A 14,123-nucleotide genomic window follows, 5' to 3' on the forward strand; every position below is an offset into this window, starting at 1 on the left:
CGAGATAGAAACTTTCTATCGAAATAAAATACTTAAAAACAAGTACGTTGTTTATATTCAAACATATTACGTACGTCTACGTGAAGTCAGAACGACTATTTACATACATCGCAAAAATTTTAACAATAATAATCATGAATATAGATAGTTTCATTACAATGTAACTAATAAAAATGGATACTAAAAATTAAATATCACTAACCTTTTATCAAGATAACATGCGCACAACCTACAAACGGCGTTGCCGGTTGAATATGGAATAATTGTGCAATACATTGACGCCATATATTGTGTCCTTCTCATCATCCTGGATATTTTCACAAAATCGCCCGAAAGCACAATTTCACTTGATACATATTACAAAAGCCATCACATTTAAACGTAAAACATTCATTTTCTATTTAGCCGGCTCGTATGAACGCCATGAGGCCGTGACACAATTTACGTCTCGCTTGTAAGTGATTTCTGATTGGCTAAGGACTTTATGGGGTTACAACCTGCTCAAAAAATTATCCGTTAATAACCGTTAAAATCCTTAACGGATTATTTTTCTTACAAATTGAATGCTCTTTTAAAAAAAAACTAACGCACACGTTATATAAAAAAATATTGTATTAAAAGTTTAAATTTAAAATATGAGTAATATGGATACATATTATGGCATTCAATGAATAATAGTAGCAGTATATTATTGTTAGAGCTCATGCATAATACATTGTAGGTTCATTCATAATTATTTATTGTGTTATTTTAATTTCACTGTCTGAATTTATTACAGTCTTCATAAAGTACTATAGTGAAAAATATGTAAAAACTCCTTTTATAATTGTTACATAATTTTCTAGATATCACGGTTTAATGCAGTAATAAACAATTTATGGTGACGTAAATGCTGCACATAACTTCTAGATTAATTATATATATTCACATGTAGTGATGTTTATGTTTCCTATAATTTCAATTTATATTATATCTAAGCTTGAACAATAAAATATTTCATATATCATAAATAAAATATATTTCTACAAATACATTATTTGAAAAACTAAATACTAATTTGAGAACTAATAATTATTATTAATACACTCACAAACAGAAAACAATATAGTAATAAATTTAAATAAATTATAATACTGAAAAAGATCTTGGTATTCTAATATTTACAAATCAAGGGAAAAAGTGCTAATTCAAGCAATGAAATTAGATTAAAGACTAAGTAATCAATCAGTAAAATCATTCTACTGCTCAAAATGCAAAAATTCTTCACAGTTCTAGTTATGAACTCCTAGTGTCGCAACTTTAAAAGAAATCTAGCAACAATGTCCTCAATTACCTCTGGAATTTCATTGTCTTGTGTTTCGTTGATTTCAGGATTTGGATAAATGGCTTGATGAGCATGTACAATATCCTCCCACCATTGATGTGCCTCTTTACTGAAAATAGCAATGTCAGAACATGTTCTGAAATTTTCTTGTTCTTGTCCACAACCCAATTTTCCTTCTCCGGATGGACAGATTCCCCAAGAATTACCTACAGAACAGATGAAATCATTATGAACTGATCCTATTTTATTATGCAATAAGCAAATTATTATTATTTTTAGTTCCTTTACCTGTGATGTATGTCCATTGAACCACACAATGTCTGCAAGTAACATCTTCCGGTAGTTGTAAAGTGGCATTGTACCAGCCAACCTCGCTTGTGGGTACAGGCAGACGATCCTCACCAGTAGTAAGATTGAGAGGATATGCAGCAAAACATTCCTCTGATTCTTCTCCCCAAACATCTACTGGACAGAGAGCAAATTTGAAGTATCCTAGATGATTGGCAGTCAACATTACTCCTACAGGCATTTGTCCGCCTTGGAGATACCTGGGGAATAGATAACTAAATTTAATAAAAGATTGAGTAAACAATAAAGGGGCATCATAGGTTAAATAATCATTAAATAATTAAATAAATGTTTGTTTAACGAAATATTTAGTCTTATCTTATGATTGCTGAACTTACTTCCTGGGAACTTTTCCAAAATCGTACATGCCTCCCAATTCACTAGGCCTCGGCCTGGGAAGAGCGTAATCATCACCACAAATTCCACATTTACCACCATTTAGTTCCCATTGTACCTGTTGACAAACAAATAATATAATTTAGTCAATATTAAACTTATTTTGACTAATTATTGTTTGTAACATATAATATATAATCAAATTGTATGCCATATGAGCAATTACGTTGACATAAATTATATATAAAGTAAATGCAATGTAAGTATATTATATAATTAGTAAAAATTAATCAATATTTGTATGTCTATTATACAGTCAAAGATAAAATAAAATTTTCATTGCAAATGTATACGATTCGATAACGCGCATCTAAATAATGGCAGAATTTTTTTTTAAATTTAAAATATATTTAATTAATAGTAATAATATTGTCAGAATAATTTTTAATATTTTTATATATAACTAGTATAGTGAATAATTTAGTATCCTATCAGTAACAATTACTGCTACATATATATATATATATATATATATATATATATATATATATATACTAATATTGTATAATAATTTTTAATTCATTATTTTTATAAATAATGTTATGATATAATAATTTATTTTACAATACGTAGCAGTAAAACAGAGGTAATAAAAAAAACAATGAATTATTTAACTATTTATTATGTATGAACGTTTGAACGCTGCATTTGTGTCATAAATTTTAATTTTTGAATGAAGATCGTTTTCTTGGCAAAAGTCCTGAAGATGGAACATGCATAGTTCAGAAACGTTAATAGAAAAAAAAACTTTTGAACTGAATTTCTTGTATCAACAAAATATATATATTAATTGATTTTTAATTTATAATTAGTTCTACGTTTCTGAGATATGGAATGTCTCATTCTTCAGAAACTTTTAAAATAAGCAAAAAAAAATCGCACGCGTTTTCTGTAAAATGTAAGGAACAAAAACATAAAAATAATTACATATAAAAAAAAAAAACTTGAATAAAAAATTTTGTTTGAAATTAATTAAGATTTAATTTTTCTGTATCTATAAATCAGATCTACCTTAATATATAAATGCGTGTATATCGCTTCTAAAGATAACAAAATCTCCATGTTATTCTTAATCACCAAAATCACATCGAATTTTAGACTTTGAAATTTTAATTCCCGTTATTAACTTCTTGTTATCAATAGGCCACTTGTTGTTTTTGATAATTCATGTAAATTGAAAATCGCACTTAGCGCGTGTCCATAACAAGATAACAAAAATCGTAGAAATAGAAATAATAGAAATTTTTGATAAAAAATCAACTGTATAATAATGAACTACTCCGGAGTAAAAATCACTAGATTAGCATACGATTAAGGCATTATAAGGGCTACTAAAAAAAATTGCATATGTTCCATAATGATATAGACGCAGAATTTATTATGAATTATTTATAATATATATATATATATATATATATATATATATATATATTATTATTCTACCTGTCTGCCTCCACAGAATAATCCATTGTCATCGTAATTTGCCAAAACTGAGTCGTCTTCCCGCCAAAGGGATGTCCTGGCAATCGGCTCCAACAACATTCCATGTCCCCAAACCTGGCCAACAATGGTCAATGAGAAAATAACACACAATTTGTACATTTTGAATATATAAATTACTGGATAAACGATCTAATTAATAAATTACTAAACTTGTGATGTATATATTTCGCAAGTACTTAGGTCTTTTATACATTTTCCCGAATGACCCCTCCAAATTCAAATTTTATCAATTTTGAAATAACGTCATTTACAACTGCGACTATTAGTCAAAAGATCTTTTCTTACCCATGTTACGTTTTTAATCATATGATAACAGGTTGATTCTGATAAAAAATACAAGTAGTAGTGGAGTTGGCAGAAAATTGAAGAAGAATTGAAGGCGCCGCTTTTTTCTTTATCTATCTCGCATTTCATGTATTTTTTAAATGTTTCATTATATTATTTTAGATTCATGCAGTATATGTTGCTAAGAAAAGCGGCCCAACAACACTTGAAAGGAAAAAGCTTTGTGAACTCTCATGCCGAAAACGTAAAGACTATACTTAGTTTATAAACGCAAAACTCGGTTTTTCTACGTAAAATGCAACAATCCCGTTTTTTTCGAAGCGCGCCAGAAGAATTAATACTGTTTTTCATTGAAATAAAACAGAAAAATTAACAAAAAAGAGCTGAAATTAAAGCAAGGACAATTAATACAACAACTGTTTCTCTCATATCATAAACACAACCCATCCAATAACATTTTGAAATCTAGATGATACATTATTTTAGACCAATTGTAGATATAATAAATACATCCCAAAATCTTCAATGCAGCTATAATAAACAAACTAGTTGGTATTGGTATTTTGCCTTGAGGCAAGTTATATGAACTTCCCCATATGCGTAAATAATCGACTTAATCAATAAAAAATAAATTAATTTATGAGCGATTGAAAGTGTTCCGAGTGGATTTATAACGCATATTTGAAAACGAACGAACACTATCGTTATACTAAGTAAATCGTCTAATTTAAATTTTAACAAACGTCAAAAAACAACTCATTTTCTCAAACTTTGATGAATTTTTAAAATTAAACTACTTGTCGTAAGGCCGCAATATTACAGTAAGTTCTATAAGACCATTATATATATCTATAAAAATCGGCTTGAATTTTTTTTTCAAGAGTTAATTACAAGCAAACGGCTCGGTAGATTTTCACCTAAAACTAATCAGTATCTTTCCCAACTAATATCTTTCGAACAGTTTTTGAATTTTCAAAATCGATTCGGTAGTATGAGCTTAAATGTGGACGAAACGTTTAACACGTTTTGCAAAGAAACGGCTTGGGAGATCGTCGCACAAAACTGACAAACGATAGTCCTCATCGAGATACATCAAATGGCTTTTAACTTTCTGCGTTTTTGAGAAAACGTCGATAAAAGGTCTAATTTTGACAAATGCCAAAAAAACGATACTAATTTTTGCAAACTTTGACGAATTTTTAAAGTTAAACGAGTTGTCGTAGGGCCATAATATTTTAGTATGATCTACAAGACTATGGTATCTATCGTCAAAAAAATATAAAAAAAAATCGTCGAAAAAATTGTTTATTAACACTTTATTACAAGAAAACGGCCCGGCCGATCGTAGCGCAAAACTGAGCAACGCTAGTCCTCATCGAGATACATCGAATGGTTTTTAAATTTTTGAAATCGGTCCAGCCGTTTTTGATAAAACGTCGATTTACGGCAAAAAATCTGTTCTCACACATACCCATACTTTTTCCAAATTTGGTCTCATTCGATTCAGAATGGCTTGAAACGTCGAGAATATATAAAATTAGCGATTCGGATTGTTTGATGAAAACAAACTTTTCCTTCGGGAAGTTAATAAATAAAATTTCTGTAAATAATACTATAAAAACAATAAGTGAAAGATAATAATAAATATAACAAAATAGCAATATTAGAAATAATAAGATAATAATAATAATAGTTTAATAATTTCAAACTTTGATGTTATTTTACAACCTTCTTTTGAAAGATTAAAGGATTAATTTTGATAACGTCCATTATTTTAATAAATGAATCATCAAATGTTTTGCAATTGCATTTCATTACAAATATATCCGTAATATATCTGAAGAATTCAATACAGTGACTTGCGGGCCTAGAAGACTTGAAATTCACTGATGGTTCAATTTTTTCCGAATGTTTTATGATTTATTAAAATAGCGTACTCTATCAAAATTGGTTTCTTATTCGTCAATTTATCTTTTACAGAAATAATAATTCTTATATACCTTATTAATTGCTATTGAAATGGAAAAAAAATTAGGGGGGCGCTGAGTAATAGTTTTTCTGGAAAGGGGGCGCTGAGTGAGACAAATTTGGGGATCACTGTCCTAGACCAAGAAGGAAATTATAATTATCTTTATCTTCACACTTACTTTACACACGTTATGTAACATGAACGTATTTATTACATAATAACGTTTAATATATTTAATATTAAAACATACCAAGATGCCTGTTTAGCCCTATGCCATGCATTGGGAGTGATCCCGGGCATGAGGGTGACGATTGTTGAGGGTTAACTAGCTGGAACGTCAGAACAAGAATATAATTATTATTATCTTTATTTTTACACTAACGTAAAATTAACGTATTTATTACACAATAAGTCAATTAATATTAAAATATACTTATGTGAATCCTAATCGGTACGCGACCCAGGGATCTCTGAAGTGTTCTCAGGGGCGAGGGGCGTTCACCAGCTGTACCTTCAGAACCAGGAATGTAATTATTATTATCTTTATCTTTACACTTATGTTGCATCAACGTGCTTATTACATAATAATGTTCTAGAACATAATTGGATGTCTCGTGATACCTTATCTGAATATCTGAAACTGTCTCGTTGCTCCATCCGGACAACCTCACCTGCTGCTGTATCTGTAGAACCAAAAAGGAACTTACTATTATCTTTGTTTTTCCACTAACATTATAGCTGATACGCAACATAAATGTTTTCGTAATAATTTGATGTTCAATTAATATTAACCAATAGGGACCAATAAGGGACTTGTATACATCTACAGAACGTAAGTACCCCGTCCTCTCCTTAAGGTCAAAAAACAGATCAAGCTTGCTTAATTATCATCTATGGGTATATGTATTACTAGTTTACCACCATGTTATCAGTCGCTCTATCCTCTGGATATTCTCCAGTAGTTGCTAGTCTTGCAGACGAGAACATCATTCCAATCAATTGGAATTAAAGGATCATCGACTTCTTGTGTAAGAATATGTATCATTGTTTTACAATCTTTCATTATGACAAAGTTTGCAATTAGGGCATCCACCAGATATGAAATAAAATGTAATTCCTAAAAAATAATAATAAAAATAAAGAATAAAAAGGAGTCAAAACATATCGAAACCATCGTATCCCAAACCCTGCACCATTTAGAGAGCCCAAATTGTTGTCTTCGTCCACTCTCAGAAAGACATCATGTAAGTCTTGATAGCAATCGCTTGATTATAAGGGCTCTTATCCCAAGTTAAACTTGAAAGTCTCTTTTGATAATTATGCTTAAATAATTTCAATTTGCTTGCTAGCTCATCGTCTTCATGTAAAGCTAAAGGTATATCAACGCTTTCAAAGATTTTGCTCGAACTGAAGCGGCCTGTGAACGTATGGAAAAATTCATTATTAGTAACTACAGGAGTGAATTAATACATCCCAAAATCTTCAATGCAGCTATAATAAACAAAGGAACAATATGTTTTTAATTCCTAAAATAAATATTAATTGAAATTACATTATTTCGGCCAGCTCTCCATTAATATTCCCTTTAATTTGATTTGATATAGATTTAGCAACTGATTTATTGATCGATTGATATGAACAAGATCGTTTTAAAATTCATATTTAGAACATATTTGAAACTTTTGTTATAAATTTATAACAAACTCATCTAAATTCTAAAATTGAAATTTTCTTACTGAAACACAACCATCAATTACAATTAAATAATTAAATTATATGCTATATATAATAATTATGTATTATAAACATATTAGATTCATCAAATATAATATGTTAATATATTTCTTCTGATGAGTTGTTAAAATGCATAAAAATATAATACTTTTTCATTAATATACTATAATTTTAAATTAATTTAGTTTTTTAATAATTTATACTATATTTAATTTAGAATTATAAAAATATTTTTTAATAATTTCTACTAGAATTTTAAGTTAATTTAATTTTTTTAATAACTTATACTTGAAATTATAAAATGTAATGTATGTATTAAATAATCAGATATACGTATTTGAATTTAAATAAATTTATGTGTCATAAAAATATGTAAAACCAGTAATTGTCTACTAACAAGATTTAATTATAAGATAATAATTTTAAAATATATTACAATTTTCCTAAATTCATGAATTGGAATTAAAATTTCATCAATGAAAGCAAAATTCATCACAAAGTATAAAGATGTATTCAAATTTTATATTAATTTTTTTTGTTTTAACAAATTAAATATTTTGAGTAAAATTAATTACACCCAAGTAATTTTAGATTAAACTTTAATAATCATATTTGTTTTTGTTGTTAATTAGAAATTTATAAAAGAAGTATGTTACGTCGTTTGAAACTTTCAACAGAATAGCACATCAGGTAGAGATATGTCAACCATTGGGTTGACATCTAGAAAAGCCTCTTCATAATATCGATTTAAATTGAGATTAAAAGTTTGATTGATATATAATTTGAAAAACAATTCTAGAAACAGATTTTTTATTAGATTTCGCTTTTGTCATCTGTTAGTATTCATTTAAATTTAAAAACTATGTATATTTTTTAGGAATAAAGATAGACCGACCATTGGGTTGGTAACATTACAACAACAGTTCATAATAAAACTATTAAGTTCTAATTGCTATTCAAATAATACAAAGTAAAAAAGAAAATTTAAATATTAATAGTGAGTAATATAAATTTTTTGTATTGTAATAATCTACTATTCTTAATTAACTTCCCTTAGGGCAGTTATAGTAATGGGCCGAAAATCGAAAATGAAAATGTTTGCATTTCTCGACGTTTTGAAGGTTTCTGAGCATTTTACTGGCATACCTCAGAAACTAAATGAAATGTGTGTGTGTGTTTTGTATGTCCGCATTTTTTCGTCCACGTTTTCGGGCGCACGGATCAACCGATTTGAATGGTTTAAAAAACATTCGATTCCTATTGATAGGGAGATGTGCTGATAAGTTTTTGGCAAAGGCAGGCCCAGCCGTTTCGAAGATATGAAGCAAAGAGTGCAGAAAATCGAGTTTTTGAGAGAACGGATCATCCGATTTGTATGATCAAAAAACATTCAGTTCGTAATGACGGAAAAGTGGTTATTAATTTTTAGCAAAGGTAGGCCCAGCGGTTTCGGAGATACAGAGCTAACTGTTAAAAAAATGGCTGTTTTTGAGAGAACTAAGCGTCTGATTTAAATGATTCAAAGAACTTTCTGCTTGTTTCAACAAAATGATTGCTTTTGGAAATTTTGGATTGAAAATTCAAATAATTACCCAGACTTAGCATAGTCTAAGCGCCACTCTGGTACAAATGTTTACCCAAGTGCGTTTAGACTGTTTACGTTACTGGAGCAATTTTCCAATTTTGTGAAAACGAAAACTATTAAAAAATGTGAAAATGCCGTCAAGCTAAGCACAGTATAAGTGAAAATTATTGCACAGAATTATTTGCGAATGCGTTTAGACTGTGACTATGCGGGAGCACTTTTTCAATTTTGCGTAAATTAGGCAACATTTGATTTGCTCAGATATAGCAAGATAGCAAAAATAATGAAAGTTACAGTATTCGTAATAATATATTTGAAAACATTTAATATTCCGCGAATATTTTGTTACGGTACGGGAAGTTCCAGCAATTTGCCTTAAGACACGATGCCATACACCGCTAGTTACATTTTGAATATCCCGAAGAAAAGGTTTACGTTTACTCATTACAAAAAACACTATTTGATAATTTATTATGTTCTCAAAGTTTCAAGTCATTCTGAATCGTTTGAGAAAGAATTTGGAAAAAGTTTTGTATGTCGGTTTATATGTATTTCACTGAAATTGTCTCAAAAACATCTGAACCGCTTTCAAAATGTTTCAAAAGTTCCAAAGATAAGAGCAAAATTTGTCTTACATATATTTTGTATGACGTTTGTTCAAAGAATTACTCTCGCAAAGCATTCAGTATTTGTCTATTATTAATTTTGTATTTGTTTACTTCATCCTTTAATATTCAAAAACAAATAAATTGAAAATCTTTCACAACAATATGTGATGTGATGGTTAAAAGTTAATGACTTGCGTCAAACAAAGGCAGATTATATAAAGTATTTGAAATAAAATATGTCTGATAAAACAAATGAAATATTTTAATCCCGATCATCTTTTAATCTTTGCAGATTACGTCCGAATTAAAATGTCAGATATTCAAAACAGATCATAAATCATTTACGAAAGTATTTGGGACAAAGTTATTTTAACGTATGACGTTGTGGAGTAGAAAATTTGAAAATTTTAGCCACTATTTGATAAAATATTAATTTAACAAGGTTTGGGCGACATTTTGCCTTAAGGCAAGTTGACAATTGACTTAATGAATCAACTAAAAATATTTAATAGAGGAGTGATTTTTAAGTATGACGAATTGCAATAGAGCATCATAATGTGAGTACTGCGGTCAATTTTTCCAAACGTGTTTGTCATTTTAGAAAAAAATTGTATAAATTTACACACATCTTAGCCTCTTAGCCGGAGCAAGTTGGCAAATTGAGAGTACGAAAGTCCGCATTTCAACTACGAATTATTCAAAATTTCAATATCAAAGTGCACAACAGTTTTACTACATTTTAGTAAATTTTATCTATTTTTTTACTAATCTAAACATATTATAATGTCAGAAATGAAAATTATAAATTATTTGGAAAAAAACTAAAAAAATGTCCTAAATCAATATATTGCCGTTATGGAAATACTAATTAGGTGCGCATTCAACTACGAATTATTCAAAATTTCAATATCAAAGTGTTTGTACAATATCAAACAGTTTATACTATATTTTAGTAAATTTTATCTAGTTTTTACTAATGTAAGCAAATTATATGTGCAGTATGAAAATTAAAAGTTATTCGAAGAAAAGTTAATATTTGAAAAAACTAAGTAATAGTACCAAAAACTCATGTATTGCAAACTATAAAAATACTAAAGCCCGCATTTCAACTACGAATTATTCAAAATTTCAACATCAAGTGTATACAACACAGTTTTACTACATTAGTTAATTTTATCTAGTTTCATTAATGTAAACATTTTATTATGCCCGAGATGATTATTATAAATTATTTGAAGAAAAGTGAAAAACTGTACCAAATCGCAAATGTACCAATGGAAAATTTGCCAGTGTTCTAAGCACTGTCTGCATTTCAACTACGAATTATTCAAAATTTCTATTTTCAAGTGTATCAATCATTTTTGACTAAACTTTAGTAAATTTTATCTAGTTTTTACTAATGCAAGCAAATATAATGCCCAGTATGGAAATTAAAGTTATTAAAGAAAATTAAAAAATGTCCTAAGATCATTTATCACAAGTGTTCAAAGACACTAAAGTCCGCATTTCAACTACAAATTATTCAAAATTTTAATATACTAGCTTAAATAATAGGTTCTACCAGGTTTTAGTAAAATTTATCTAGTTTTTATTGAAGTATATAAAACACAGAGGTCGGAGAAAAATTTTCAAGGCATTCAAAGAAATGTGAGAAAACGTCCAAAATTCGCACACTGCTAAATTACATGAAAAGCGTTCCTACAAGATATTGAAATTATTATATAGGTGCATACAACAATTTTTCCTAATTACAAATAATAAAATACAAATAAAATGTTCGGAGCAAACCGTTTCTGTTGTTTTAGAAATATCCTAACTTTACATATTGCTAATTATCAAAATACTAATTATACTGAATACTATAATTTTAAATCAAACGACAAACAACTAAATCAATTGAATTTAAACAAAAAATACCAGCAAAAGCCCTCGGGGAGTGTCAATCGACAAGTCAGAGTCCTGATCTATAAAATAGTTTTTTCCTGCTTTAGTGGTTTAAAAATCGATCTTTTCACAAAAATGTATTCCAAAACTAGCCAAGAATATATCCCTAAAATTCCAGAAACAAATTCCAATTATTTTCGGAGTTAAAGAAGAAAACGTGAGCAAGCGTCGTCAGGCGAAAACTTGGACGTCGATTTTCATTCGGTTCGGTTTTTCATTTTTTCGATTTTACTTAATTGGCGGGAAAGATGGGAAAAAAGTGAACGTCCTATCGAAACGAGACAAAATTGATTGTATTCAGGATTAAAGTTTCTCCTAGTTGAGCCTAAAAAACCTTAAGAAAAGTTATAATTGACCTACGTTTTAAACAATCAAGCGAATTTTTTTATCGAAAAACATGATTTATTTCAGTTGCGATCTATAAAATAGTTTTTTCCTGCTTTAGTGGCTTAAAAATCTATTTGCGCATTTCAGTTGCGAAAAATTGGTGAATTTCTCACTTTTTCTGAATTTTTTAGGTTTAACTAAAATCTATACTATTGAAAATATAAATTTGTTCCCGCCAAAGCCTATAGAGCAGGCTCCTTCCTTAGGTCATCAACAAAAAGCAAGCAAGATTACCGTGGGCAGTTATCAGAACAATGTAAAAAATCAATCTGTCGATCTGATTGTAGATCGTAGAAGAGGAAATAACTCCGTCACTAGACAATGTTAGAATTTAATGTATTCACTCCGTCTATCTACTTCTTGAACCGACAATAAAATGCAACAATATGCAGACGAACATCGGCCAATAAAATGTCGAAAATGTCAAAAATGTAAAAATTTGTTCTGACATGATTTGATCTTTTTTTTTTATTATTTATTTATTTCACCCTAATGGCCTACAAATACATCATTATCTTGATCCACAGTAATACCTTAAACCTACTTTATATACAATAAAATAAAAAGAAAAGCCTAATCAGAGGGATCTAATAACTTTAGCGTTTTAGACTGGTAGTCCAAATAACTCTTTTTTCTTTGTTTTCTTCATGCATTTGATTGTTTTCAACCAGCCTAGACTTTCTTGTCATTCTTGCCACAGTGAACGTCTTCTATAGAAATGCTTGTTCTCTCTAACATCGCGCATCTTTCTTTCCAATGCTCAACCGTGTCCTCCTCCTTCCCGCACAGCTCACATCTTTGTTCTTCAGGGTTCAGCCAGTGTTTGTTATTATTTATATGTTCTCCTTTCATCCAACCTCTCTTTATCCCCTTTATCTCTTCTTCTTTCGCTAATACACTCCTTCGCTATGGCATTCTCTCCTGTCTTTAACTGCTTCTCTTCATAATTAATTGCTCTCTTAGCTAATCTCAGATGTAATTTGTCTCGTTTTAGTTCCTCATAGAGTACATAATCTGGAGTACAGGACTCCAGACCTAGTATCTATTTCAAGTATCTCTTCTGTACTCTTTCGAGCTCTGCGATCTCTCTCCAACCCCAAATCTCTGCAGGGTAAGCGAACACTTCGACTGCCAAACTGTCAAACATCTTTATTCTTCTGCTGAAGTTATTGTGGAATAATTTTCCGCCGAGGCACCACGTACTTCTCACTACGGTGTTTGCTTTTTTAGATATGATCAGATATTAATAATGTAATAAACAGTAGATAATACTATACAATATTACAAGAAAGAAGAAAGCCGTCAGAAAACAACAAAGTAACTAAATTATAGGTCCCGAATCAAAAGTGTGTATTATAGTCAAGTACTATAGACTATAGGACTCCAAGAATAACTCTGGATTTACGTCTAAACAGCAAAATGATATGATCCTACAAATGCTCAATATTGTGGCGAAGAAAGAATGTGTGACTGTTTGCAAATTGCAATAAAATGTACGTCTGCGTGAACTCAAATCGATTTTCATTCGCTATATATACGCTTCGTCATTAAACAAATAATCAACCGCAATAAATATATAAATACGAGTTGAATGTTATCGATAACAGCTCCACAAATGTTTGTTTCATTACTAAATAATTCAGAAAAATGTGCACTAAAGAGTTATATATTACTCACCACTTCGCACGTCTTTTCCTTGTCCGTGTCCTTGTCATCATGCTGCATATTTTTCACAGTATCAATATTTCACCAGATACATATAATATTTTAGGCATCAAAAATTTTATTTATTTTACCGATGCATTGACAAAAATGCAATGACACGATTACATCATTACATCCATTACGCCAGTCATGTAGGACATCTTGTCCACTTGTCTAGGCTCCGATTGGCTAAGGACTTCAAAGCGCTATCACTTATGCAAAACATTATCCGTTAAAATGATCTCGTTAAAAACCGTTAACGGATTATTTTTTCGCATATCTCATGTTATATTCTTAAAAACAAACTATTTATAATCGAGTCGATCATGCAAATAC

At 29.6% G+C, this 14,123-nt stretch overlaps 2 protein-coding genes across 5 annotated transcripts in view; both read right to left on the minus strand.

Moving 5' to 3' along the window:
* Positions 1–345, minus strand: part of LOC113373299 (nuclear distribution protein nudE-like 1-B) — a 71,787-nt gene extending 71,442 nt beyond the window's left edge. The window contains exon 1 of the mRNA XM_026613609.1: positions 203–345. The gene's annotated coding sequence lies outside the window, so the exon portion shown is untranslated. The remainder of the gene's footprint in view (positions 1–202) is intronic.
* An 806-nt stretch (positions 346–1,151) lies between these two features.
* LOC113372584 lies at positions 1,152–13,961 on the minus strand. 4 transcript variants are annotated; one of them, XM_026612939.1, is made up of 6 exons: positions 13,761–13,952; positions 6,076–6,154; positions 3,512–3,625; positions 2,011–2,126; positions 1,613–1,872; positions 1,152–1,530 (listed from the first exon to the last, which is right to left on the minus strand). In XM_026612939.1, exons 3-6 carry the CDS (start codon positions 3,608–3,610, stop codon positions 1,286–1,288), a joined length of 720 nt encoding a protein of 239 aa, XP_026468724.1. In that variant the 5' UTR covers positions 3,611–3,625; positions 6,076–6,154; positions 13,761–13,952; the 3' UTR covers positions 1,152–1,285. The 4 variants fall into 4 exon arrangements, with proteins under 4 accessions (XP_026468724.1, XP_026468723.1, XP_026468721.1 ...); XM_026612938.1 differs by lacking the exon at positions 13,761–13,952 and adding an exon at positions 6,259–6,336; XM_026612936.1 differs by lacking the exon at positions 6,076–6,154 and having other exon boundaries at positions 13,761–13,961.
* Positions 13,962–14,123: the final 162 nt, after the last annotated feature.

The sequence above is a fragment of the Ctenocephalides felis genome, unplaced genomic scaffold (genome assembly GCF_003426905.1).
Source record: "Ctenocephalides felis isolate EL2017-DRISC unplaced genomic scaffold, ASM342690v1 CF-g0.4_SCAFFOLD_01604, whole genome shotgun sequence".
Lineage (NCBI taxonomy): Eukaryota > Metazoa > Arthropoda > Insecta > Siphonaptera > Pulicidae > Ctenocephalides > Ctenocephalides felis.